The sequence below is a fragment of the Serinus canaria genome, chromosome 27 (genome assembly GCF_022539315.1).
Source record: "Serinus canaria isolate serCan28SL12 chromosome 27, serCan2020, whole genome shotgun sequence".
NCBI lineage: Eukaryota > Metazoa > Chordata > Aves > Passeriformes > Fringillidae > Serinus > Serinus canaria.
The window spans coordinates 1679940-1705130 of NC_066340.1; the positions used below are offsets into that span (position 1 = coordinate 1679940).

General features: G+C 65.5%; 3 protein-coding genes across 5 annotated transcripts; 2 read left to right on the plus strand and 1 right to left on the minus strand.

Moving 5' to 3' along the window:
• The first annotated feature begins 1408 nt into the window (after window positions 1–1408).
• ERBB2 (erb-b2 receptor tyrosine kinase 2) lies at window positions 1409–11609 on the plus strand. The gene is made up of 27 exons (XM_030232397.2): window positions 1409–1520; window positions 4044–4195; window positions 4275–4461; window positions 4656–4793; window positions 4880–4948; window positions 5606–5718; window positions 5796–5937; window positions 6015–6131; window positions 6733–6859; window positions 6940–7013; window positions 7096–7186; window positions 7531–7730; window positions 7813–7945; window positions 8038–8128; window positions 8209–8369; window positions 8455–8502; window positions 8581–8719; window positions 8807–8929; window positions 9006–9104; window positions 9182–9367; window positions 9444–9599; window positions 9688–9763; window positions 9847–9993; window positions 10082–10179; window positions 10253–10423; window positions 10524–10782; window positions 10880–11609. Exons 1-27 carry the CDS (start codon window positions 1442–1444, stop codon window positions 11206–11208), a joined length of 3705 nt encoding a protein of 1234 aa, XP_030088257.2. The 5' UTR covers window positions 1409–1441; the 3' UTR covers window positions 11209–11609.
• A 446-nt stretch (window positions 11610–12055) lies between these two features.
• Window positions 12056–14463, minus strand: MIEN1 (migration and invasion enhancer 1). Its single transcript, XM_050985837.1, has 4 exons — window positions 14329–14463; window positions 13313–13410; window positions 12988–13064; window positions 12056–12764 (listed from the first exon to the last, which is right to left on the minus strand). Exons 1-4 carry the CDS (start codon window positions 14415–14417, stop codon window positions 12681–12683), a joined length of 348 nt encoding a protein of 115 aa, XP_050841794.1. The 5' UTR covers window positions 14418–14463; the 3' UTR covers window positions 12056–12680.
• Window positions 14464–15550: 1087 nt separating this feature from the next.
• GRB7 (growth factor receptor bound protein 7) lies at window positions 15551–25086 on the plus strand. 3 transcript variants are annotated; one of them, XM_050985787.1, is made up of 15 exons: window positions 15551–15603; window positions 17924–18062; window positions 18169–18313; window positions 19473–19629; window positions 20552–20673; window positions 20752–20829; window positions 20918–21055; window positions 21139–21249; window positions 21352–21450; window positions 22249–22329; window positions 22857–22973; window positions 23054–23114; window positions 23197–23284; window positions 24067–24160; window positions 24236–25086. In XM_050985787.1, exons 2-15 carry the CDS (start codon window positions 17932–17934, stop codon window positions 24380–24382), a joined length of 1569 nt encoding a protein of 522 aa, XP_050841744.1. In that variant the 5' UTR covers window positions 15551–15603; window positions 17924–17931; the 3' UTR covers window positions 24383–25086. The 3 variants fall into 3 exon arrangements, with proteins under 3 accessions (XP_050841744.1, XP_050841745.1, XP_050841743.1); XM_050985788.1 differs by lacking the exon at window positions 15551–15603 and adding an exon at window positions 17463–17625 and having other exon boundaries at window positions 23057–23114; XM_050985786.1 differs by lacking the exon at window positions 15551–15603 and adding an exon at window positions 17467–17625.
• Window positions 25087–25191: the final 105 nt, after the last annotated feature.

Here is a 25191-nt window from a genome sequence, read left to right on the forward strand (position 1 = left end):
CGGAGATTGGGGGGGGGGGGGGGGGGGGCGCGGGGCACTATGGGATATACCGCCCCCGCCGGCCGCGGGAAGTGATGGGATACATTCCCCCGAAGGGAGGATTATGGGATTTATCCCCCCGGTGTACGCCTTGTAGAGGCTCATGGGATATATCCCCCGGTGTACGCTCTGCAGAGGTTCATGGGATATATCCCCCCATGGGGCCCGGGGATCCCGGGCGCTGAGGGGACCCTCCGGTGTCCTGCGGGGACCCTCCGGTGTCCTGCGGGGCTCGGGGACACTTCAGGGTCCGGAGGCAGCGCAGCCTGAGGAGCTGGGCTGTCCCGGCCATGCGGGACCCCCGGCAGCGGCCTGGCCTGAGGTGACAGTGATGTGCTGGATTCTGTCCCCAGGGCAGGTGGGACCCCAACACCGGGAGTCCCCTCTTTGGGGCAGTCTCGGTGGCACATGTGGAAGCACAGACTGGGGTGACCAAGGGTACAGGGGGGGCAGAACCTGCCCTGTCACATCCTGGTCCCCATCCCAGCTGCTCCTGGCTCTGCCCGGCCGGGGGGTTCGGATGGGGTCCCCCCCCATGTGAGGGGGTCCCCACCTGTGGAGGACCCCCCCCATCCCAATTCCCTCTGCATGCCCAGGGCAGCAGGTGAAGGTGGAACAGGTGGGGGACAGGTGCCAGCTCCTGGTCACCCCGTGAGATGCTGCTGGACTGTCCCTGTCCCCCAGGACAGTCCCCAACCCCCTGCCCCATTCCGGGGTGCCAGCTCTGTCCCCCCACCCCTGGGACTGACCCCCCAAAAGCACGAGTGGTATTTCTGTCCCCCTCCCTCACATGGGTGACAGTCACAGCCCAGGGAGAGGGGACAGGGATGGAGGTCGTGTCCTTCCCCCCTCTCCCCCCCTTCAGGCGACCCCCGCCCCCCGGGATCGCAGCAGGACCCCGGGGCTGGGGAGCCCCCGGGGAACGGGAACGGGGCACTCCGGGATGGGGGGGATGGACCGGGGTGGGGTTCGGGGCTCCTGCTGCTCCGGGGGGGTGGAAAGTGGGGTCGGAGCCTGGGGGTCCCGTGGTAGTGGGGAGGGGGCACCCGCTGGCCCCGGGGGTGGGAAGGGGGAACGGGGGGTTCCCGGTTCTCCCGGGGGATGGACGGCGGTGATTCCCGGTGCTCCGGAGGACGGGAGGAGAGAAGGGGGGAGTCCGGGGCGGGACGTTCCCGGTGGTCCGGGAGGCTGGACAGGAGGGGGGGGCGGGGGGTCTGTCCTGGTCCGGGCCGGCGGGAGCGCGCGGGGGCGGCGGGAGCGCGCGGCGCGCCCTCGCCCGGGGCCGGGACCGGGATCGGGATCGCGAGGCGGAGCCCGGGAGCGGCGGGAGGCGGCGGCTCCGGCTCCGCAAACTTTCCCGGAGCGGCGGCGGGGCCATGGGCCGCGGCCCGCGCTGAGCACCATGATCGCGGCCGGGGGCTGCCTCGGCGCCGGGCTGCTGCTGCTGCTGGCCGCCCTCTGCCCCCCCGCCGCCGCCGAAGGTGGGTCCCACCGGGGAGCTCCGGGGGGCACCGGGGGCACCGGCAATCGGGGGGACTCCGGGCCGCGGGAGCGTCCCACGCGCGGCGACTTCGCGTAAAGTTTTGCACGGGACCGAGCGGGACCGGGGGGCACCGAGCGGGCGAACCGGGAAAGGGAGGGGGGGACACGAGGGGCGTGACCGAGAGGGCACCGGGGGGACATCGGGGGTGGGACCGAGTGGGAAACCGGGAGGGGACGGTGGAGGGAACCGAGGGAGCAGCGGGAGGGGACCGTGGCGGCCTCGAGTTGCGAACGAGGGGACACCGGGGCTAGGACCGGGCAGCTCCGGGAGTGGGTCGGGGGTGCACCGGGCCGCGGGGTCCGGTGTGCACGGGGGCTGCACGGTTGGAAGTGACGGGACCGCCTCCCCCGGTCCCCCCGCTGCCCCCTCGATCCCCGCCGCGGGCAGCGCGACCCCAGTGTCCCCGCGCCGTGACTGCCGCCAGGACTGGGGGGCCAAACTGGTGTGTACTGGGAGGCGCTGGGGCCCAGCGGGAGGCCCTGCCCGCTGCACCCCGGTCCCCCCGAGCAGGACGACTCCCGGGAGGAATTTAGAGGCTCCGGTACTGTCCGGAGCGGGGACCCTCCCGCTGCAGCCGGTCGCAGGGCTCCGGTACGGCCGGGAGAAGCGGGAACGGGGGCCCCCAACTTGTGGGGATTCTCTTCCCGTGGGCATCGGGAGGGTTCGGGGTGCGGGGCAGGCGCGGTGCCCCGCGGAGCGGCTGGGTGGGTGGGTGGGTGGGTGCGTCCCCGTCGCTCCCATCCACATTCTCGACGTGCCGCACCCAGCCCAGCCCCGGGGGGAGCGGGGAGCCCGGCCCGACAGCCCCCGGGCCTCGGCCACGCACCGCGGCGGGGCTGGCAGGAACGGGGCCAGCAGGGCACGGGGCTGGTAGCCCCAAAGTGGGCACCGGCAGCCCCAAAAGTTGGACCCTGCTGCCTCCCTCCTCGTGTTGGGGGGCAGCTCCAGCAGCGGGAGTTTGGAAAGTGAATGCTCGGTGTGAGGTGGTGGGACAGCGACGTGGGGACACACCGGGTGGCCTTCACTCCTGGCAGCCCGCAGCTCACGCTGCTTGGAGGGTCTGTGTGGGGCGAGCTCCTGGTTGGGGACACCCCGGTGTGTCCCCGTCTCTGGGGCTCGGCAGCCCCGGCTCAGGACAGCCCGGTGGGCACGTGGCTCACGGGCTTTGCTGGACACCCGTGGGCAGCCCAGGTGCTTGGTGGTGGCACCGCCCGCTGGAGTGAGCCAGGCAGGATGGAGCAGTCCCTGCCCTGCCCGGTGCCCAGCCGGGGAGCTGGGCGAGCATCCAAGGCCAAATCCAGGGGGAGAAGAGCCGGGATCCCACCAGGATCCGCGCACTTGTCCCACCTGCCCTTTGCCCCGGGGAAGCCCCAGCGCCCCGTGCCCGTCCCGGCAGGTGTGGGCACAGACCTTGAGCTTTGGCCACCCCACACAGCCGCACGTTCCCTTCCGGGGTCCCCCCGTTTCACCCCGGCCGGGTGGGAGAGAGCCGAACCCCACATTCGGGGGGGCTTCCTCCTTCCTGGCCGTATTTTCCCCGGCTCAGAGGCCTCGGAGCAGGCGGGGGAGGCGAGTGCCAGCCGGGTCTCCCGGTCACGGGGCCGCAGCTGCCCAGCACCGGGGGCTGTCACTCAGCCACCGAGCAGCCGTGGACCGGCGCACCGAGCTCCCGCCCGACCCCCGTGTGCCCCCCTGCCCGTGCCGGGACGGGGCTGGTGGCTCTGGGAGTGACCCTGCGGTGGCGGCGGGGTCAGCGCGGGGCTCGGTGCGGGAGCGGGGCTCGGTCTGGCGTGGGGGGTCTCCCCGGTGGGGTGTTGGGGTGCCGGGGGCCGCGGGCGCGCCGGGGCTGGGCCGTGCCGTGCCCGCCAGCCCTGCGTCACCGCTGCTCCCCAAACACGCCCGACCTGAAAAGGCGGTTCCAGCCGGGAGCGGGCGGCCGGGGCCCTGTGCCACCCGCGCCCGTGACTCACTCGCCCGGGGCCTGGCACCCAGGGCGGGCTCCCGCGCCCCCCGCCCCGCCGGGATGCCGCGGGGATGCTCGCCCGGCCAGCAGCCCCCCACAATGGGGCCGGCCGGGCCCCGCAGCCGTCGCCGCTCAACAATCGGGTCTTGTCTCGGCGTGGGCAGCGCATTCCTGCCCGTGGCCCCGCTGCGGCCCCGCGGCTCTGGGGGTCCCAACCCAGCCCCCAGCAGTCCCCGGCCTCCGCCGCGGGCACGGGGCGACACCGATCCCCGTTGTCCCTCGAGTGGGGCCCGGTGGCGGAGCGGGAGCAGCTTTGCCGGGGTGGGAGCCGGGGGAGCCACGGTCCAGGAAACCCATCGGAAGCTGTTGGGAGCAGCCCCGGAGATAAACGGCGGCCGCCGCATCCGCGGCGTTTCCTGCGGGGGCCGGAGCTCCGTGTGTGTCCCACGGCGGGAGAGGAGGGGTCGGGGACCCGCTGAGCTCCCGCTGTCCCCACAGTCTGCACCGGCACCGACATGAAGCTGCTGCGTCCTTCCAGCCCCGAGAGCCACTACGAGACCCTGCGGCACCTCTACCAGGGCTGCCAGGTAGTCCAGGGCAACCTGGAGCTCACCTACCTGCCCGCCGACGTCGACACCTCCTTCCTCAAGGTGCGCAGCGGGAAAACGCCCCGAGGGGGGGAAGGACGAGGGTCTGGCCGGCTCCTCACCCGTGTCCCCCCCATGGCAGGACATCAAGGAGGTGCAGGGGTACGTGCTGATCGCGGAGAACCGAGTGAGCGGGCTGGAGCTGAAGAGCCTGCGCATCATCCGCGGCACGCAGCTCTTCCAGGAGCGCTACGCCCTGGCCGTGCTGGGCAACGCCGGCCCCGCCGGGGCACCGGGGCTGCGCCAGCTCGGCATGAGGCACCTCACAGGTGGGGAAGCCCTGTTTGGGGCCGGCACGGGGTGCTCGGATACGTGGGTTGCTGCTCCTGCAGTTGGGAGCTGCCAGCTCCGGTCTGGGGTGGGTCCCTGTCCCTATGGTGGGTCCCCACCCAGGACTGGGTGCTCCCCAGGTCCCCACGGGGGCTGCAGGTCCATGGTGACCCCCCTACCTGTCCCCTCACAGAGATCCTGAAGGGAGGGGTGCTCATTGAGAGGAACCCCGAGCTGTGCTTCCAGGAGACCATCCTCTGGAGCGACATCCTGCACCGGCACAACGAGTTCCGTGCCGACATCCAGGTGGAGGCCACCCGCACCCGCACCTGTGAGTGGGGGGTTTGTGCTACCAGGGGGGGCTCTGGGGGTTCCAGCCCCTCCTGGCACCCCCTGCTCACTCCTCCCCCTGTGCAGGTCCCGACTGCCGGGCGCTCTGTGCCGAGGGGCACTGCTGGGGTGAGGGCAAACAGGACTGCCAGACATGTGAGTGTGGGGCCCACAGAGGCTCTGACCCCCCTCTCAGAGACCCCCAAAACCCCTGGGAACCTCTTTCCTTCCCTCTGTATGCCCCAGCTCTACTGACCACCACTTGGCACCCAAATCTCTGTCCCAGAGACTCCCTGGACATTCTGCTTGCAGTCCCGAATTGTTGCCCTACCGAGCCCTACTTGTCACCTAAGTCCTGCTACCAGAGACCCTCTGGACCTTCCATTTGCCCCCCAAATATCTGTCCCACTGACCCTTATTCACCACCTAAATCTTGCCCCCAGAAGCACCCTGACCTGTTTAGCCCCCAAATCCTTGTTCCACTGAGCCCTACATGGCACTGAGATCCTGGTCCCAGCCATCCCCTAAAATCCCTGCTCTGGGAGCCTCCCCTTACACCCCAAATCCCTGCCCTGAGGACCTCTGCTTACACCCCAAATCCCTGCCCTGAGGACCTCTGCTTACACCCCAAATCCCAGCCCACTTGCTCCCCTAAATTCCTTTCCTATTGTTTTTATTTGCCATCTGAATTCCCACCACCCAGATTTTTACCCCAGAAACCCTCTTACCCTCCAACCCCTCATCCTGGCATCTCCCCCATTGCTAGAGGGGAGGAATCCATGTCCCCAACGTGTCCCTCTGTGTCCCCTGCAGTGACCAACAGCATCTGCCACGGCTGCCCACGCTGCAAGGGCACGAAACCCACGGACTGCTGCCACGAGCAGTGCGCCGCCGGCTGCACCGGCCCCAAGCACTCCGACTGCCTGGTGGGCACGGGACGGGGACACTGGGGGTCCTGGGGAGGGGGGACAGGGGTCTCACACAGCTGTGTCCCCCTCCCCAGGCATGCCTGAACTTCAACAGGAGCGGGATCTGCGAGCTGCACTGCCCCCCACTCGTCGTCTACAATTCGGACACTTTCGAGTCGATGCCCAACCCGGATGGGCGCTACACCTTTGGTGCCAGCTGTGTCAGCCAGTGTCCCTGTGAGTGACACCCTGGGGGGGTGCTGGGACAGCCAGCGTGGCCCTGACCCCCCCCCCTCCTCCTGCCCCCCCTGCAGACAACTACCTCGCCACGGAGGTGGGGTCCTGCACCCTCGTGTGCCCCCAGAACAGCCAGGAGGTCACGGTCAACAACGTCCAGAAGTGTGAGAAGTGCAGCAAACCCTGCCCGGAGGGTGAGAAACCCCCCCTGGGGTTTGGGGGGGCTCTGGGTGCCCTGGGGATGTGGGTGAGCAGCCCCCAGGGGATGGGATGGGGGGCTCTGGACACTGCAGGATTGTGGATGAGCAGTTCCTCAGTGTCCTGGGGGGCTCATGGGGTTCACAACGTTGTGGGTGAGCAGCCCCCCAAGTATCTGGACAGAACTGGGGACCCCAGGGGTGTGGGTGAGCAGCCCCCCAGTATCTGGACAGGTCTGGGGACCCCAGGGGTGTGGGTGAGCAGCCCCCCAGTATCTGGACAGGTCTGGGGACCCCAGGGGTGTGGGTGAGCAGCCCCCCAGAGTGGCTCTGGGGACCCCAAGGATGTAGGGGAGAAGTCCCCTGGGGGCTGGTGGCACTCTGAGAACCCCAAGGGTTTTGGTGAGCAGCCTTCCCAAGCCTTGGGGGGCTCCAGGGACCCCAGGGATGGGGGTGATCCATCCTCAGTGCAGCTCTGGGGACTCCAAGGCTGTGGGGGGGTGCTGCTATGCCCTGTGGGTGTATCTCCATGGTTGGTGGGGCAGTGTTTTGGGGGGCTCAGGGGTCCTGGAAGAGCACCCCTGCTGTGCCCCCTCAGTGTGCTACGGGCTGGGAGTGGATTTCCTGAAGGGTGTCCGTGCCGTGAATGCCTCCAACATCCAGCACTTCTCCGGCTGCACCAAGATTTTTGGGAGCCTGGCCTTCCTGCCCGAGACCTTCGCTGGGTGAGTGCCTGATGCCCCTCCCTGAGCCCACTGGGGACCCCCAACAGGACCCCCCCCAACCTCCCTCCCATCCCTGGCAGGGACCCCAGCACCAACACCCCACCCCTGGACCCCAAACTGCTGCGGATCTTCGAGAGCCTGGAGGAGCTGACGGGTGAGATCTGGGGGAGCTGGGGGGGGATCGAGGGCTCTGGGTGTGGGGGGGACACGAGGGGGTGACACTCAGCTCCCCCCAGGCTTCCTCTACATCGCAGCCTGGCCACCTGACATGAAGGACCTGGGAGTCTTCCAAAACCTGCGGGTGATCCGGGGCCGGGTGCTGCACAAGTGAGCAGGGACGGGGACGTGGGGGGACACGGAGGGATGCAGGGGGACACATGAGGGGACACAGGGTGATATGGGGATGCAGAGGGGATGTGGGGAGATGTTTGGGCACAGGGGGAACAGAGAGACGGAGGGGGTGCAGGGGGTTGTGGGAACACATGGGTATATATGGAGCCATGGGGGGACATGGGGGGATATGGGTGGGTTGCAGGGGAGACATGGGTGGGACCCAGGGGGACACAGGGACATGAAGGGGCTCACACAGACTGCAGGGGGACACGGGAAGGACACGGAGGACATGAGGGGACACAGGGCCAGGCGTGTCTCACCCGTGGGTGTCTCGGCAGCGGTGCCTACTCGCTGACGCTGCAGGACCTGGCGGTGCAGGCGCTGGGGCTCCGGGCCCTGCAGGAGATCAGCAGTGGGATGGTGCTGGTGCACCACAACCCCCAGCTCTGCTTCCTCCAGAAGGTGCCCTGGCACAGCATCTTCCGTAACCCCCGCCAGCGCCTCTTCCAGACCCACAACAAGCCCCCGGAGCAGTGCGGTAAGAGGGGTCCCGTGGGGGTGGGTTGGAGATGGTGACCCCCCCCATTGCTGACAAAACCCCCCTGGTGCCCCTCCTGCAGAGAGAGAGGGGCTGGTTTGCTTCCACCTCTGCGCCCAGGGGCATTGCTGGGGCCCCGGCCCCACCCAGTGCGTGGCCTGCGAGCGGTTCCTGCGCGGCCAGGAGTGCGTGGCCTCCTGCAACCTCCTGGATGGGTGAGTGGAGACCCTCGGGAGTGGCAAACAGAGTCCCCACACACACTGCAGGGCGAGGCTGGGACCCCATCCCTGCCCCTTTTGCCCTGCAGAGCCATCCGGGAACACGCCAACGGGACGCGGTGCCTGCCGTGCCACCCTGAGTGCCAGCCCCAGAACGGCACCGAGACCTGCTTCGGATCGGTGAGGACAGGGACACGCCCTGGGGGTGGTGGGGGTGCCCCCAGACACCTGGGTCCCTCAACCCACCCCTGTTCCTGCAGGATCCAGACCAGTGCGTGGCCTGTGCCCACTACAAGGATGCCCAGCAGTGCGTGCGGCGCTGCCCCAGCGGCGTCAAGGCCGACGCCTCCTTCGTGCCTGTCTGGAAATACCCAGATGAATTTGGCGTGTGCCAGCTCTGCCCCACCAACTGCACCCACTCGTGAGTTGGGGGTCCCTAGATGAGGAGGGGGTGCTGGCAGCTGCAGGGGGCTGCTGACAGCAGGGGGCTACCCCTGTGTCCCCAGGTGCACGATCCGGGATGAGGACGGATGTCCCGTGGACCAGAAGCCAAGGTAGGGGTGTGCCTGTGTTGTGCCACCACCATGCTGGGTGCCAGGGGTCCCCCACACTGATGGCCTCTTGGCACGCAGCCAGGTGACATCCATCATTGCTGGCGTGGTGGGGGCTCTGCTGGTCATCGTCCTTCTCCTCATCACCGTCATCTGCGTCAAGCGCCGGCGGCAGCAGGAGCGCAAGCACACCATGCGGAGGCTGCTGCAGGAGACCGAGGTGGGGATCTCCCGGGGGGCAGGAGGGGACCCTCGGTGCTTGGGAGGGATCAGGAGCCTGGCCCCCTCACCCCTCCATGCCCCACAGCTGGTGGAGCCACTGACGCCCAGCGGGGCCCTCCCCAATCAAGCCCAGATGAGGATCCTCAAGGAGACAGAGCTCAAGAAAGTGAAAGTTTTGGGTTCTGGTGCTTTTGGCACCGTCTATAAGGTGAGGAGTGGGGACAGCACAGCGGGACGTGACCCTCTCTGCTCTGCATCCCCTCACCTGCTTGTCCCCATCTCAGGGCATCTGGATCCCTGATGGGGAGAGCGTGAAGATCCCTGTGGCCATCAAAGTCTTGCGGGAGAACACTTCACCCAAAGCCAACAAGGAGATCCTGGATGTGAGTGTGGCCACGACACTGGGGGGAACAGAGCTGGCAGCGGCCCCTGCCCACCCTGACCCTCCTCCTGCCCACAGGAGGCCTATGTGATGGCAGGGGTGGGCAGCCCCTACGTGTCTCGACTGCTGGGCATCTGCCTGACCTCCACGGTGCAGCTGGTGACGCAGCTGATGCCCTACGGCTGCCTGCTGGACTACGTGCGGGAGAACAAGGACCACATCGGCTCCCAGGACCTGCTCAACTGGTGTGTGCAGATCGCCAAGGTAGGACAGGGCACCTGGGCATCTCTGGGGGGGTCCTTGGGGAGAGCAGGGACAGCTGGACATGTGCCACCTCCAGGGGATGAGTTACCTGGAGGAGGTGAGACTGGTGCACCGGGACTTGGCTGCTCGCAACGTCCTCGTCAAGAGCCCCAACCACGTCAAGATCACTGACTTTGGGCTGGCCCGGCTGCTCGACATCGATGAGACAGAGTACCACGCTGATGGTGGCAAGGTAGGGTGTGGGGACTCAGGGACAGTGGTGCTCCCCTCGGTGACAGCCACCCCTGGTCCTGCTCACCTCTCCATCCACCCTGTCCCAGGTCCCCATCAAGTGGATGGCGCTGGAGTCCATCCTCCGCCGGCGCTTCACGCACCAGAGCGATGTCTGGAGTTACGGTGTGTCAGGGTGTCCCTACCTCGGGGGACTTGGGGGTCCCAATGCACTGCTCACCCCTACACCTGTCCCCTGTCCCCTTCAGGTGTCACCGTGTGGGAGCTGATGACGTTTGGGGCAAAGCCCTACGACGGGATCCCTGCCCGGGAGATCCCGGACCTGCTGGAGAAGGGCGAGCGGCTGCCGCAGCCACCCATCTGCACCATCGACGTCTACATGATCATGGTGAAATGTACGGGGAGGGGACACAGGGACAGGGAGGGGACAGGGCGTGCTGTCACCCTGCTCCTAGCCCCTGATGGCACCCGGCTCTGCTGCAGGCTGGATGATTGACTCCGAGTGCCGGCCCAAGTTCCGGGAGCTGGTCACCGAGTTCTCCCGCATGGCCCGCGACCCCCAGCGCTTTGTGGTCATCCAGGTATGGAGGTCCCCAGGGTCCTGTCCCCTCACTGGGGCCCTGGGGTGACCACTGACCAGTGTGACACCCCCAGAACGACCTGGTGGGACTGCCTGGCTCCATGGACAGCACCTTCTACCGGGCACTGCTGGATGAGGAGGACATGGGTGACCTGGTGGACGCTGAGGAGTACCTGGTGCCTCACCATGGCTTCTTCAGCACCGACACCTCCACCACCTACCGCAGCCGCATCTCCTCCATGCGGGTACGTGGGGAGGGCTGGGAGGGAGCACAGGTGTGGGGGTGACCCTGTGCCACATCTAGGATGGGCTCAAGTGCCCGACTCTGTCCTCTCCCACACCCAGAGCACGGCGGAGTCTCCAGCCAAGGTGGAAGAGGGTGAGGGCTTGGCCTCGTTCTCCTTCCCTGCCCAAGGCCTGGCAGAGGGGCCAGAGGGCCCTGTCCCAGAGGTGCCAGATGGGGACAAAGTGGCCCTGCAGAGCCCCCCAGGGCGGGAGCCTGGGACCTTGCCCCGGTACAGCGAGGATCCCACCGGGCTGACGGCCAAGGACGGAGAGGACCCCGAGTGCTTCACTGTCCCAGCCCCCCACAACACCATGCCAGGTAGGGAGGGCACTGCCAGACCCTTGGGGAGGTGGTGGGGGGTGTCTGCCTGTCCCATGACCCCTGGGGGGTCCCTAACATGTCACTCACTCTGCAGAGTACGTGAACCAGGCTGGGGAATGCCCGCCCCGCGCCCCCCCATCCCCGCCGGACAAGCCCAAGGGGCACCAGGGGAAGAACGGGCTCATCAAGGACCCCAAGAACTCCTTCCCAGGGCCCTTCGGCCACGCCGTGGAGAACCCCGAGTACCTGGCACCCCACGGCACCCCCACCCCTGGCCCCTTCAGCCAGGCCTTCGACAACCCCTACTACTGGAACCAGGACCCCGCCAAGGGTGGTGGCCCCGAAGGTGGCCCTGGCACGACGCCCACGGCCGAGAACCCCGAGTACCTCGGCCTGGCCGGCCCTGACGCCACGGCCGTGTAGGAGAGACCCCCCCCCAACTTCACCAAGGCAGCTCAGGGAGGGATGAGCCACAGCTGTGGGGCTGAGGGTCCACCCCTCTGCCCAGAGGTGGCACCGCTCATGGAGGGCTGGGAGAGCCCAGGACGCTGTGGGACAGCGCGGCAGCAGAGTGGGGACACAAGGGTCACCCTCGGTGGCACCGGGGACCCACGAGCTGGGTGGTGCCTGGAGCAGCTTGGAGCCAGCAGGGCCTGGAGAAGGACAGACCCTGTGGCATCCCCCCCATCCAGGGCTGTCCCAGTGCCTGGGACACGTGGACTTGCACTGAGGGCAGCTGGACTGAGAGCAGTCCCGGCTGCTCCGGGATTCTCTGGAAGCACCGGGATGTATATTTGAGAATTGTACATTGGTTGTTTTTTCTACTCTCGTGGTCTCTTTGGTTTCTCCTTCTCTGTCGGATCCAGCTCCGTCTCCCAAGGACCAACGTGTCATATCCCTTCCCTTTCTCCTTCTTTTTCCCTCTTTTCCTTCTCTTTTGCCCTTTTCCCTTCTTTTTTCCCCCTTTCTGCCTTCCCTTTCCCCTTTTTTGTTCCCCCTTTTTTTTTCTTCTTTTTCTTTCCCTTTCCCCTTCTTTTTTCCCCCTTTTCCTTCCTCATTTCCTTTCCCCTTTTCCCTCCTTTCCATTCCTTTTTCTGTCCCTTTTCCCCTTCTCCAGTCCCTTTTCCCCTTTTGTCTTCCCTTTTCTGCTTTTCTTCTTCCCCTTTCCCTTCCTCCCCCCTCTGCCACCCCCACCACTTGCCTGAAGGACAAAATTCCTGATCCCAGGCAAACTCCAGGACTCCCCATTCCCAAGGGACACCAGAGGAGCCACTTTCTCCATCCTTTATTCCACCCAGGCCGTTTGGTTTATACACAGTATAGAATAAATAGGGGACCCCCCCCTTCCCCGAGGCCAAGGGCAGGGACATTCCAGGCAGGAAGCAGGAGCTGGGAGCCTGGGAATGGGCAGGGGGGATGTGAACACACCTGTGGCTCTGGGGCCAGGCTGGGGTTCCCATGGCCAGCCCCTGCCCTGGATTAAACAGTGCCAGAGGGACTTTAATCATTAACAGATCCCAGGGAAGTTACAGCCAGTGGATTCCCCTTGGAATGAACCTGCTGGGAGCTGCTCCAACGCCCAGCCTGGCTCCCCATTCATGGGAGACCCCCCCAGATTCCCAGGGGGTGAGGGAGGGGAGAGGCCAGCACGGAGAAATGGGGGTGCCAACCCTGTGCCCCTCAGGGAGGTGCAGCTGATGGGGGGGGGAAGGCAAAGGCAGGTGGGAGACCCCTCCCCAATCCACAGCTACACCCCACAGCAGGTCGGGCAGGGGACACAATGATCCCCAGTGCCACCTGTGCCACCCTGGGGGTCCCCAGGAGGCTCCTGAGCCCCCTCAGTGGTGCAGGATTTAAGGAAGGCAGCGTGGGGGGACCCTGCTGTCCCTGGGGGGCTACAGGATGACGCAGGGGGGGCGGCTGTTGGTGATTTTCTCCAGGGGCTCCCCATTGCGGGCTCTGCGGATGGCCTCGATCAGCTGGGGAGACACGGAGGTGACAGCGACAAATCCCGGCCACACTGAGGATCTGCCCCTCTGTCCCCTCCCACCCTACCCCAGCAGGACCTGCAGAGGGTCCTGGCAGGGTGGCAGGAAGGGGAACAGCTCCAGAGGGTGACAGAACAATGATCCCATCACAGGAGGGGCTCCCTGCAAACCAAACACCCCCAGCCCAGCCCGGGACCCCCCCGTGGGTACTCACATCCTTCTCATAGGGAAAGCCCCCATTCTCCAGCTTGGAGAACACCAGCTGCCCGTTGATCTCGATCTCAAAGGCACCTGAGGGCACACACAAGGCCCAGCCATCAGCTGTGTGCCCCCCAAAACCCCCCATGGCATCCCCCCCACATCCCTGCCCCCAGACTGACCCCGCTGAGGGGCAACAACCAGGCCAGGCCACCCTGGACTTTCAGCCAGGTTTAACCCCCCCCAACCCCCAACAGGGCACTGGGGGTGCCCTGGGGTGTCCCCCCGAGGCTGAGGCTGTGGGGGTGTCCCCCCCAGGCCCAGCTGCTGTGGGGTCTCACCGGTGCCCCCCAGGCGTGACTCGATCTCGATGTCGGGGTACTCGTCCCGCACGGCGCTTGCCAGCTCCTGGTAGGTGGCCTCGAAGCCACAGGGCTCGCTGGGGAGGGGGGGAACTGCCTGAGGAGGGGGCACGGGGACCCCCAAACCCTCCCTGAACTAAGGACTCCCCCCAGGCTGTCCCCTCATACCAGCTCTGCTGCCTCCTGTACCCCCAATTCCCAACGCCCCCCTCAGGAGTCCTCCCAAAACCCCCAACCCCCCGTACCCCATAACCCTATGGCCCCTCAACAGCTCCTCAGCCCCACAAACCCTCTATAACCCCTCCACAGCCCCCAAATTCCCCTATAACCCCCCTTCCCTACTCTGCAGAGATCCTGAACCTCCCCACAACCCCCTCCTCAGCCCCCCACCCCTCAGAGCCCCCCAAACCCTCTATAACCCCTTCCTCGTCCCCTCCGAATTCCCTATAACCCCCCAATTCCCCACCCTCAGAGCCCCCCAACCTCCCCACACCCCCCTCCTCAGCCCCCCACCCCTCAGAGCCCCCCAAACCCTCTATAACCCCTCCTCAGCCCCCGAATTCCCCTACCCCCCAATTCCCACCCTCAGCCCCCCAACCTCCCCACACCCCCCCCTCAGCCCCCCACCCTCAGAGCCCCCCAACCCTCTAACCCCTTCCTGCCCCCAATCCACACAACCCCCTCAGCGCCCCATTCCCCACCCTCAGAGCCCCCCAAACCCTCTATAATCCCTCCTCAGCCCCGAATTCCCCTATAACCCCCCAATTCCCCACCCTCAGAGCCCCCCAACCTCCCCACACCCCCCTCCTCAGCCCCCCAACTCCTCTAGATCCCCCTCAGCCTCTCCCTTCTCCCCCCAGACCCCTCCGTGCCTGAACCCGCCGCATACTTCACCCCAGTTCCGCCAGTTTGTGCTCCCGGTGCGCCGGTACCGCTGTGGGCCGCCCACCCTCCCCGTTACCCCCGGCTGGCTCCCACCCCCGGGGTCCCCTCACCAGTACTCCACCACGATGCGGACCCGCCGCTCGGCCCCGCTCTCGGCCCCGTTCCCGTCGCCGCTCGCGTTCCCGGTCCCGCCGCTCATGGCCCCCGGTGCCGCCGCGCCGCCGCTTCCGCGTGCGATCACGTGATGCGCCTACTTCCGGCCTCTCTGCCCCGCCGCGCCTCTCGTCTCGTCTGCTCCGAGACCTCCGGGAGGACCGCCGTGACCCCGGTGACCCCCGGGGGACACAAAATGACCCAAAGTGACTTCCAGGACACCTCTAGTGACCTAGAGGGGGACCGACACTCACCGTGTGTCACCCGCAGTGACCCCCAAGTCCCGCAGGGGACCCTCAAACCCTCCCCACGACATGCACAGTGACCTCAGTGACCCCCGTGTCACCCGCACCCACCCCCGTGGGACCCAAAATCACCCCCGTGGGACACACATGGGAGCTGAAATGACCGTCCCAGGAGCTCTGCATTCCCATGGGGGAACCCTCCTTTAGGTGGGACCCACGCCTAAAACCCTGTAGGGGTTCTACGGGGTCTTTTCCCCCCCCCCAAAGACCAATAGGAACCCTCAGCATCCCCCACAGGGACTCCTGAACCCCTCCTTGGGGACACCTCTGTGACCCCATGGCACCCCTAGTCCCCAGTGGGGACTCCCAGACCCTGTGTGGGGACACCCCCAAGGGACCCCACAGGACACACAGAGCCCCTAAAGGACCCCACTGCATTCCCATATCCCAAATTCCGCCCCCAACCCTCCTGAAAGAGCCTCCAAACTGCATGAGACTCCCCCCAACCCCATGGTCTCATCTGGCAGGGGTCCCTGAGGGGACAATGGGGACACCCCCTCCCTCCCTGGGACCCTCCCAGCCCCACTTTGGGGGTCCCAGGGGAGCCCCAACCCAAACCCCTCACCCACGGGCTGGGGCTCAGTGGGATCTGCACCCCCAGGACACCCCAGGGCACCGAGGTGTCCCCGTGTCCCCCTGCTCCGGGGGGTCACCCCAGTGCATTGTGGGAAACTCCCCATCACCACTCAGGGGGGTTTGGGGGGGTGCAGCCCCCCGGGGCTGGGCCGGGGTCAGTCTGGACACCCCTCAGGGTGCCGGGGGGGCTGGGGGACCCCTCTGGGTGTCGGTGGGGGGCCGGGACCGGGCGGCAGGCCCGGGGCGTCGTGATGTCAGGCGGGGGCGGGAGCTGGCGCAGGTAGATAAAGGCGGGCAGAACAGGAATCCCTGGTCCGGCGGGAGGGTGCCGGGACGCGGCGGGAGCTGCAGGTAGGAGCGGGGCCGGCCTGGGGGCTCCCGGGGCCGGGGGGATCGCTGCTCATCCCGGGGGTGTTGGTCCTATCCCGCCGGGAACGACCCCGGAGCTCTGGCTGCGTCCGCACGCCTCCCCTCCCTCCTTCCCGCCTTCCTCCCGGCTCTTCCTCCTCCTCTGCCATCCCGCCGCGCCTCCTCTGCTGCCCCTGGGGAGCTCTGTACCCCCAGGCTCGGGACCCCCACCCACAGCTGGCATCCTGCTCCTTAATCCTGGTGGTTCTGGCACGCTGTCCCTTGTCCTGGTGGCCCTGGAATCCTGTCCCCTCACCCTGGTGACCCCGGGATCCTGCCGCTCACCCTGGGGGCTCTGGGATCCTGTCCCCTCACCCTGGTGACCCTGGGATACTGTCCCTCACCCTGGGGGCTCTGGGATCCTGCCCTTCACCCTGGTGACCCTGGGATCCTGTCCCCTCACTCTGGTGGCTCTGGGATCCTGTCCCCTCCCCCTGGTGGCTCTGGGATACTGTCCCCTCACCCTGGTGACCCTGGGATCCTGTCCCCTCCCCCTGGTGACCCCGGGATACTGTCCCCTCACCCTGGTGACCCTGGGATCCTGTCCCCTCCCCTGGTGGCTCTGGGACCCTGTCCCCTCACCCTCAGGGCTCTGGGATCCTGCCCCTCAGCCCTGGTGACCCCGGGATCCTGCCCTTCACCCTGGTGACCCTGGGATCCTGTCCCCTCACCCTGGTGACCCTGGGATTCTGTCCCTCAGCCTGGTGGCTCTGGAATCCTGTCCCCACACCCTGGTGACCCTGGGATTCTGTCCCCTCACCCTGGTGGCTCTGGGATCCTGTCCTTCAGCCCTGTTACCTGGGACCCTCAATCTGGTGGCCTTGGACCCCCTGCTCCACAGCCCTGGTGGCCCCGGGGCCCATCCTGCTGGTCCTGACCCCTCCAGTGCCCCACCCCATAATCCCAATGTCCCCTGTGTCCCCTGTTTGTCCCCTGGTGGTCCTGGCCCTCTCCAGTGCCCCACCCCCTAACCCCAATGTCCCCTGTGTCCCCTGTTTGTCCCCTGGTGGTCCTGGCCCTCTCCAGTGCCCCACCCCCTAACCCCAATGTCCTCTGTCCCTTTGCCCAAAGCCCCGTGTCCCCTGTTTGTCCCACCCTGAGTGTCCCCACCCTGCCACTGCCACCAGGACAGGGCTCACACCGGGGTGACCTGAGGCCACAGGGGTGGTGCCAGGGCGGTGTCCCTCTGCCAGGGCCCCATCTGTCCCCTGCTGTGTCCCACCAGCAGCATCACCCTGCCTGACCCCTGGCTGTCCCCGTGTCCCCAGATCACCCCTGGCACAGCCAGGGAGGGCACACCGGGCTGGCACAGGGATGGAGCAGGGGGTCCCGGTGGGATGCAGGGATGGCGACAGGGACACGGCAGCGATAGGGACACGGCATGGGGATGACATCATCCCTGCCAGCCACGGACTTGGACCCCGAGAGGTGGCGGGAGGTGGCGACAGGGACGGGCAGCGGGCGAATGATTAACGCGGCTCTGCCCGGTGTCCCGGCACTGCCGGCCCCCTCGCCGGCCGCCACCGAGTGCCACCGAGTGCCACCGTGGATGCCACGTGTGTGTTACGTGTGCCACGTGCTGGGGGGGCCGCGGCACATCCCCGGTCTGTCCGGAGCCGGTACCGGTGTCCGGGCGTGACCGGTGCCCGGGCAAGGTGGCACGGGGCGTGGGTGGGGACACGGGGGGGCAGTGGCAGCGCGGGGGGCTGGCGGCGGTTCCCACGGCGGCTCCCTCGCCCCCGGCTCCCGGCGCGGCCGCCCGGGCCCGGATGCCAGGGCGGTGAGGTGGAGCTGGGAGCGGCTGCGGGACCGGTTTGGCCGGACCCGAGGAGGTGTTTGGGCTGAGCCGCCGCCGCCGCGCTCGGCTTCCTTCTCTCCTCGGCGCCGGCAGGGCTCGGCCTGGCAAAGCTCAGCCTGGCAAAGCTCAGCCCAGCATCTCCCAGGGCTCCCAGACCCTCGGTGTTGGTGAGGGAATTCTGGGGGGTCTCATAAGGGGCTGTGCTCGCCATCAGTGTTGTGCTTCAACCCCCTGCACCCCGACAGGACTGAGGGGACAGGGACACTCTTGGTGTCCCAGCATCCCACCCAGGGCTGGGGTCCTGCTTGTCTGGGCAGGAAAGCACCCCTGGGTGGGTGCCAGGGGTGGGAGCTCACCTGGAGCCTGGCGTGGTGTCCTCTGGGGGCTGCCCACACCTGGCCATGGCCCCTCGAGGGAACAAGGACCCACCCACGGTGCCAGACCCCCTCTGTCTCCCCCCCACAGATAATGCCATGGAGGGGGGGGCTCAGCAGAGCAGCCTCTGGGAGCCCCCCGAGCAGGATGGGGGTCCTGCTGAGCGGGATGGGGGCGAGGGGCCACCCGAGGTCCGGCGCTCCCAGCCCCTCTTCATCCACGGCAGCAGGTGGGTGTGAGGCTCGGGGGGTGTCGGGGAGGTTAAAAAGGGTCAGGGGGTGCTCGGGGGGGGTCACGGGGGGTATAGAGCTCACCCTCCCCCCCCGTGCCTGCAGCCGGCAGCCGTCGCAGGAGGAGCCGCGGGCGTCGTCGCTGCCCAGCATCCCCAACCCCTTCCCCGAGCTCTGCAGCCCCTCCAACTCCCCCATCCTGAGCAGCCCGGCCCTGGGACAGGGACCCCCCCGCGAGGGCACCTCCCACGTGAGTCAGGGGCTGGGGCTGGGCAGGGGGGCTGGGGTCTGGGACCCCTGCATGGGCTGGGCAGGGGGCTGGGGTCTGGGACCACTGCATGGGCTGGGAGGGGGCTGGGGTCTGGGACCCCTGCAGGGGCTGGGAGGGGGGCTGGGATCTGGGACCCCTGCAGGGGCTGGGGAGGGGGCTGGGGTCTGGGACCCCTGCAGGGGCTGGGCAGGGGGCTGGGGGCTGGGACCCCCTGCATGGGCTGGGCAGGGGGGCTGGGATCTGGGACCCCTGCATGGGCTGGGGAGGGGGCTGGGGTCTGGGACCCCTGCATGGGCTGGGCAGGGGGGCTGGGGTCTGGGACCCCTGCATGGGCTGGGCAGGGGGCTGGGGTCTGGGACCACTGCATGGGCTGGGGAGGGGGTTCTTGGGGCACACCCCAGGTGAGTCAGGGGGTTGGGGAAAGGGGAGGGTCTCAGTGCTGGGGCAGGAACCTCTTCCCACGTGAAGGTCTGGGAACGGGTCTCAGCCTTTGGAGAGAGACCCCCCTACAGGGGTCCTGGGCCATCCTCCTGAGCCAGGGGGCCAAGGGATGGGGAAGGAATCATATCCCAAATAAATCAAGGCTCTGGGGAGGGGGGATTCCATCCCTGGGACAGGAACCACCTCCTGCATGAATCAAGGGGCTGGAAAGGAGGAATCCCATCCCTAGGTCAGGAACCGTGTCCCAAATGAGTCAGGGGGGTTGGAAGGAGAGATCCCATCCCCGGGACAGGAATCATCTCCCAAATAAGTCAAGGTTTTAGGAAGGGGGGATTCCATCCCTGAGACAGGAACCACCTCCCAAATGAGTCAGGGGGCTGGGAAGGGGGGATCCCATGCCTGGGACAGGAATCATCTCCCAAATAAGTCAAGGTTCTAGGAAGGGGGGATCCCATGCCTGGGACAGGAACCACCTCCCAAATGAGTCAGGGGGCTGGGAAGGAGGGATCCCATCCCTGGGACAGGAACCACCTCCTAAATGAGTCAGGGGGCTGGGAAGGGGGGATCCCATCCCTGGGACAGGAACCACCTCCCACACGAGCTGGTGAGCAGGAGGTGGGTGGGATGATCTCACCTGTGGTCCTGCAGGGTCCCCTGGTGCCGGGGGGGCCCTGACAGCCCCGGTGCCCCCTCCCAGGTGGTGAAGGTGTTCGGTGAGGACGGCGCCTGCCGCTCTCTGGAGGCCTCGGCGGCCACCACGGCGCGGCAGCTCTGCGAGAGCCTGGTGCGCAGGACGCGGGCACTGCAGGACCACAGCTGGGCCCTGGTGGAGCTGCACCAGCACCTGGCACTGGGTGAGCAGCCCTGGGTGGGGGGGTGCTCTCAGGGGTCCCAGGAGGAGGGGAGAGATGAGAATCTTGGCTCCATGTTTCAGCAGGCTTGATTTATTATTTTGTGATATATATTATATTAAAAGAAAATGATATGTTAAAAGTATACTAAGAGAATAGAAGAAGGGATTTCATCAGAAGGCTAGCAAGGAAAGGAAAGGAATGGAATGATAATAAAATCTTGTGACTGACCGGAGAGTCCGAGACAGCTGGACTGGGATTGGCCATTAATTAAAAACACCGACATGAGGCCAATCAAAGTTACTCCTGTTGCATCCCACAGATAATTCTTGTTTACATTTCATTTTTGAGGCCTCTCAGCTTTTCAGGAGAAAAAATCCCAACGAAAGGATTTTTCATAAAATGTGTCTGTGACACCTGGGGGCACAGTGGGGCACTTAGAAATGATTTAGAAATGCCATGGGATAGGACAGACATTGTTGGGGCTGAAAATGGAACTAGGAAAAAAGTTTCAAAAGGTGGCCTTGCAAATAAGACCAGAAACTTTGGAGAAATAGAACTAGGAAAGATGCATTCTAGTAGGGGCCACGAGGAATAATTTTAGGTGATTGGCTTTAAGGCATGTACAGCATGGTGTGGCAAAAGCTGACAGGCCAAAAAACACTTAGAGTGTATTGTAATTAGGAATTAATTGGCTTCTGATTGGATAATGTGAATTACAACATCTGTATTGTCTCACCCTTCACACGAGACTGAAAATGGAATAAAAGTTTTTAAAACCCCTCTCAGTTACCCCATCTCTGGGCCAGAAAAGGGCTCAATCCCTGGGACCCCTCACCACCATGGTGACCCCCTGGGAACCCCCCACCACCCTGCTGACCCCCTGGGACCCCCCACCACCCTGCTAAACCCCTGTCCCCCCCAGAGCGCTGCCTGGAGGACCACGAGTCCGTGGTGGAGGTGCAGAGCTCCTGGGCCCCGGGTGCCGACAGCCGCTTCGTGTTCCGCAAGAACTTCGCCAAGTACGAGCTCTTCAAGAGCAGCACGGTAGGTGGGCACCCTCTGGACCCCCCCTTGGGCACCCCGGGCACCCCAAGGGGTCTCTGCTGAGCCTCTGTCCCCCAGCAGTTGCTGTTCCCCGAGGTGATGGTGTCCAGCTGCCTGGAGGCCAACAAGAGCATGGCGCACTCCGAGCTCATCCAGGTACGGGGCACCGTGCCCAGCCGTGCCCTGGGCACCCTGCCGTGCCCCAGGGACCCTGCCATGCCCCTCAGCCCTCGTGTCCCCCCAGAATTTCCTCAACTCTGGGAGCTGCCCTGAGGTCCAGGGCTTCCTGCACCTGCGGGAGGCCGGGCGCAAGGTCTGGAAGCGTTTCCACTTCTCCCTGCGCCGCTCGGGGCTCTACTACTCCACCAAGGGCACCTCCAAGGTGAGGCCAGGGGGGTCCTGGGGGAGGGGACATGGCCGGGGGGGGCAGCAGGGCCAGTCCTGACACCCCCCCCACCCCCCCAGGACCCCCGGCACCTCCAGTACTTCGCTGACCTCACCGAGTCCAACATCTACTACGTGACGCAGGGCAAGAAGCTCTACGGGACGCCCACGGAGTTCGGCTTCTGCATCAAGGTGGGGATGGCCCTGCCTGGGGCTGGCTCATTCCCTGCGCCTCCCCCTGTCCCCTCAGAGCCAGCCGGGGCTGCACCGTGACGGCTCCGGCCTCTCCCGCAGCCCCACAAGGTGCGGAGCGGAGTGAAGGGTCTGAAGCTGCTCTGCAGCGAGGATGAGCAGAGCCGCAGCTGCTGGATGGCCGCGTTCCGGCTCTTCAAGGTGAGCCCCGGGCGGTGCTGCCGGCCCCCTGCCGGCTGGGGTGGTGGCAGAGGGATTTTGGAGGGATAACGGCGGCATTCTGGAGGAATACTGAGGTGGTGATGTGGCAGAAGGCTCGCACGGTGTGCATCCGTATGCAAAGCTGGAGATAAGAAATGCTGATTTAGAAATGCCGTGGAATAGGACAGAGACTGTTGGGAGAGAAACAGAACTAGGAAAAAAGTTTCAAAAGGTGGCCTTGCAAATAAGACCAGATACTTTGGAGAAATAGAGCTAGGAAAGGTGCATTCTAGTAGGAGCCACGAGGAATAATTTTGGATGATTGGCTTTAAGGCATTTACAGCATGGTGTGGCAAAAACTGATAGGCAAAAACACTTAGAGTGTATTGTAATTAGGAAATAGTTGGCTTCTGATTGGATAGTGTGAATTACAACATCTGTATTGTCTCACCCTTCACACGAGACTGAAAATGGAATAAAAGTTTTTAAAACACCTCTCAGTTACCCCATCTCTGGGTCAGAAAAGGGATTAATCTGACAGTGCAGGAGGGATGATGGGGAATGTTTGGGGGATGCTGGAGAGCTACAAGGACGGGAATGTGGAGGGTTCTAGGGGGGTGCTGGAGGGGTGACCCCATCCCAGTGAAAATGTTTCAGGGTGGGTGTCCCTGTGCCCACATGGAGTGGATGCAGAGCCTCCAACCCCTGCCCTGGGGGGCTATGGATGTCCCTGGGTGTCCCTGGGTGCTCCCCCACCCCGCAGCAGGGCCCCCCCAGCTGACAGAGCTGTTCCCCCAGTACGGGATGCAGCTCTACCGTAACTACCAGCAAGCACAGGCACGACTGAGCCCACCCCCCTGGATCGGCCCCACGCCCCTGGTGAGTGTCCCCTGGAGAGTGTCCCCTGCCCCCCTGCAGCCCCTGGAGAGTGTCCCCTGCCCCCCACACTCCTGGAGAGTGTCCCCTGCCCCTTGCAGCCCCTAGTGAGTGTCCCCTGCCCCTTGCAGACCCTGGCGAGTGTCCCCTGTCCCACACAGCCCCTGAGTGTCCCCTGTCCCCCACACCCCTGGTGAATGTCCCCTGTCCCCTGCAGCCCCTGGTGAGTGTCCCCTGCCCCCTGCAGCCCTGGTGAATTTCCCCTGCCCCCTGAAGCCCCTGGTGAGTGTCCCCTGTCCCCCACACCCCTGGTGAGTGTCCCCTGTCCCCCAAACCCCTGGCAAGTGTCCCCTGCCCCCTGAAGCCCCTGGTGAGTGTCCCCTGGCCCCTGCAGCCCCTGGTGAGTGTCCCCTGCCCCTTGCAGCCCCTGGTGAGTGTCCCCTGCCCCCTGCAGCCCCTGGTGAGTTTCCCCTGCCCCCTGCAGCCCCTGGCCCGTGGGGACCCTCTGGTGACCCCCCTGTCCCCCACAGCGAAGCGTCTCAGACAATGCACTGGTGGCCATGGACTTCTCAGGGTGCACGGGCCGGGTGATTGAGAACCCCAATGAGGTGCTGAGCGCGGCCCTGGAGGAAGCCCAGGCCTGGAGGGTGAGTGGGGTTGCTGAGGAGTCAGGGGGAGCCCCCCTGAGCCCACCCCAATGTCCCCCCTCCTTTCTTTGTGTGCCCAGAAGAAGACGACGCACCGGTACAGCCTGCCCGCAGCCTGCCACAGCTCCCCGCTCAGCGCCGGTGAGACGTGGGCTCAGTGCCCACTGGGGGTCCCTGTCCCGGGCAGGGGGTCCCCCTGGGTGTGACACCCCTCTCCCCACAGCCATCCACCGCACCCAGCCCTGGTTCCACGGGCGAATCTCCCGGGAGGACACCCAGCAGCTGATTGGCCGGCAGGGTTTGGTGGACGGGTAAGGGACCCTGGGCTGGAGGGGTTGGGGTCCCTGGGGCTCCTGGGGGGGGCCATGGAACTCCAGGGAGGTTCAGGAGCACAGGGATTACAGGGTCTTGCAGCTCCTGGGGGGATAAAGGATATATGTGGGTTGGGGGTGAGTGATCCCAGGTTGTTGCAGGGTTTGGGGGATGCACAGGCTCCTGGGGGATGCAGAGCCTGTGTCCCCATCCCAGGGGTGCCAGGGGGTACTGGGCTACATCCCAGGGGTGCCAGGGGGTTTGTGGGACCCCATGGGTTATTGTAAATCAAAGGTGGCTCCACTGAAGGGGAGAGAATGATGCACCTGACTCCATGGATATCAGAAGGCGAATTAATTACTTTATTGTACTATACTATATGCATTTTATCTAAACTGAATCTGCCAAGCACTCACTCTGCACACAACTGCTCACACTGCACTGAATCTCGTGACTGTCAGTGACAGTCCTGACACACACACACACACACACCTGGCCCTGACAGGCCAAGGAAACAAAACATCCTCACTGTGGGTAAACAATCTCCATGTTGCATTCTACTTTGGTACAACACAGGCACAGCAAGTGCTAAAAATTGTGTTTTCTCTTTCTCTGAGATTGAGAGAATTTTTGTGAATCTCAGAAATCCTTGGGAAGAATTGTGCCTTGCTTTTCTCTGTCAAGAGAAATGTGGCAACAATGGGTGACACTGGGAGGGCAGAGGGGACCTGGGATGGCAGAGGGCACCTGGGGCCAGCAGTGACACCTCTGGGGCTCGCAGGGTCTTCCTGGTGCGGGAGAGCCAGCGGAACCCCAAGGGCTTCGTGCTGTCCCTGTGCCACCTGCAGCGCATCAAACACTACCTCATCCTGCCGGTGAGTGCCAGCCTGGGGCTGGGGGGGCCTGGGGGGGCTGGGCAGAGGGGTCCTGACCTGCAGCCCCCCCGGCAGAGCGAGGAGGAGGGGCGGCTCTACTTCACCATGGACGACGGGCAGACGCGCTTCGCCGACCTCATCCAGCTGGTGGAGTTCCACCAGATCAACCGCGGCATCCTGCCCTGCAAGCTGCGGCACTACTGCACCTGCGTGGCCCTCTGAGCCTCTGGGGGGGCTTGGCACAGCCTGGCACCACCAGCATGGCGGGGTTTGGCTCAGTCTGGCACTGTCAGCGTGGTTTGGCACAGCCTGGCACTGCTGGCTTGATACAGCCCAGCACAGAACAGCCTGGCACAGCCTGGCACCACTGGGATTGTTTGGCACAGACTGGCCCTGCTGATACGGCACGGCTTGGCACAGACCAGCACCACCAGCACAGCTTGGCACAGCTGGGCACCACTGACATGGCACAGCTCAGCACAGCCTGGCGCTGCTGGCACAGCTTGGCACCAGTGGGATGGTTTGGTACAGCCCAGCACCACCAGCATGGCACAGTTTGGCACAGTCTGGCACAGTTGGTTGGTTTGGCACAGCCTGGCACTGCCAGCATGGCACAGCACAGCTCAGCCCAGCACCACCAGGATGATTTGGCACAGCCTGGCACTGCCAGCATGGCACAGCCCACCGCCAGGACCCCCACACTCAAGCACTTTCTCCCCTCTGCCCTGCAGCACCAGCCCCGAGTGTCCCTGCAGGGGCCTGGCACTCCTTGCCCCCACACCAGGGGGCTTTTGGGGTCCCCAGGAGCGGGGTCCCGGGGTGTGGGGGTGCGGGGGGCACCCATCACCGTGTCCCCCACGTCTCCACGAGGCCAGTTGAACTGGGACGTGTTTTATACCAGTGATAATAAAGGTTATTTTTGCAGAGCTCCTGCCTCGTTCCTTGCCATCCACAGAGCCGGTGGCACACTGCTGGCAGCGGCCCCATCTCCCACAGTGTCCGCACGCCTGGCAGTGTCCCCACGTCCCGCT

Bases quoted from the DNA above. Each gene is read 5' to 3' on its own strand.
- ERBB2 (XM_030232397.2), top strand. From the start codon at position 1,442: ATGATCGCGGCCGGGGGCTGCCTCGGCGCCGGGCTGCTGCTGCTGCTG. The intron at 7,731-7,812 runs GTAAGAGGGGTC...CCCCTCCTGCAG, and splicing joins CAAGCCCCCGGAGCAGTGCG to AGAGAGAGGGGCTGGTTTGC. The intron at 7,946-8,037 runs GTGAGTGGAGAC...TTTGCCCTGCAG, and splicing joins TCCTGCAACCTCCTGGATGG to AGCCATCCGGGAACACGCCA.
- MIEN1 (XM_050985837.1), bottom strand. From the start codon at position 14,417: ATGAGCGGCGGGACCGGGAACGCGAGCGGCGACGGGAACGGGGCCGAG. The intron at 13,065-13,312 runs GTGAGACCCCAC...GTGTGCCCTCAG, and splicing joins GTCACGCCTGGGGGGCACCG to GTGCCTTTGAGATCGAGATC. The intron at 12,765-12,987 runs GTGAGTACCCAC...GTGTCTCCCCAG, and splicing joins GCTTTCCCTATGAGAAGGAT to CTGATCGAGGCCATCCGCAG.
- GRB7 (XM_050985787.1), top strand. From the start codon at position 17,932: ATGGAGGGGGGGGCTCAGCAGAGCAGCCTCTGGGAGCCCCCCGAGCAG. The intron at 21,056-21,138 runs GTGAGGCCAGGG...CCACCCCCCCAG, and splicing joins CCACCAAGGGCACCTCCAAG to GACCCCCGGCACCTCCAGTA. The intron at 22,974-23,053 runs GTGAGTGGGGTT...TTGTGTGCCCAG, and splicing joins AGGAAGCCCAGGCCTGGAGG to AAGAAGACGACGCACCGGTA.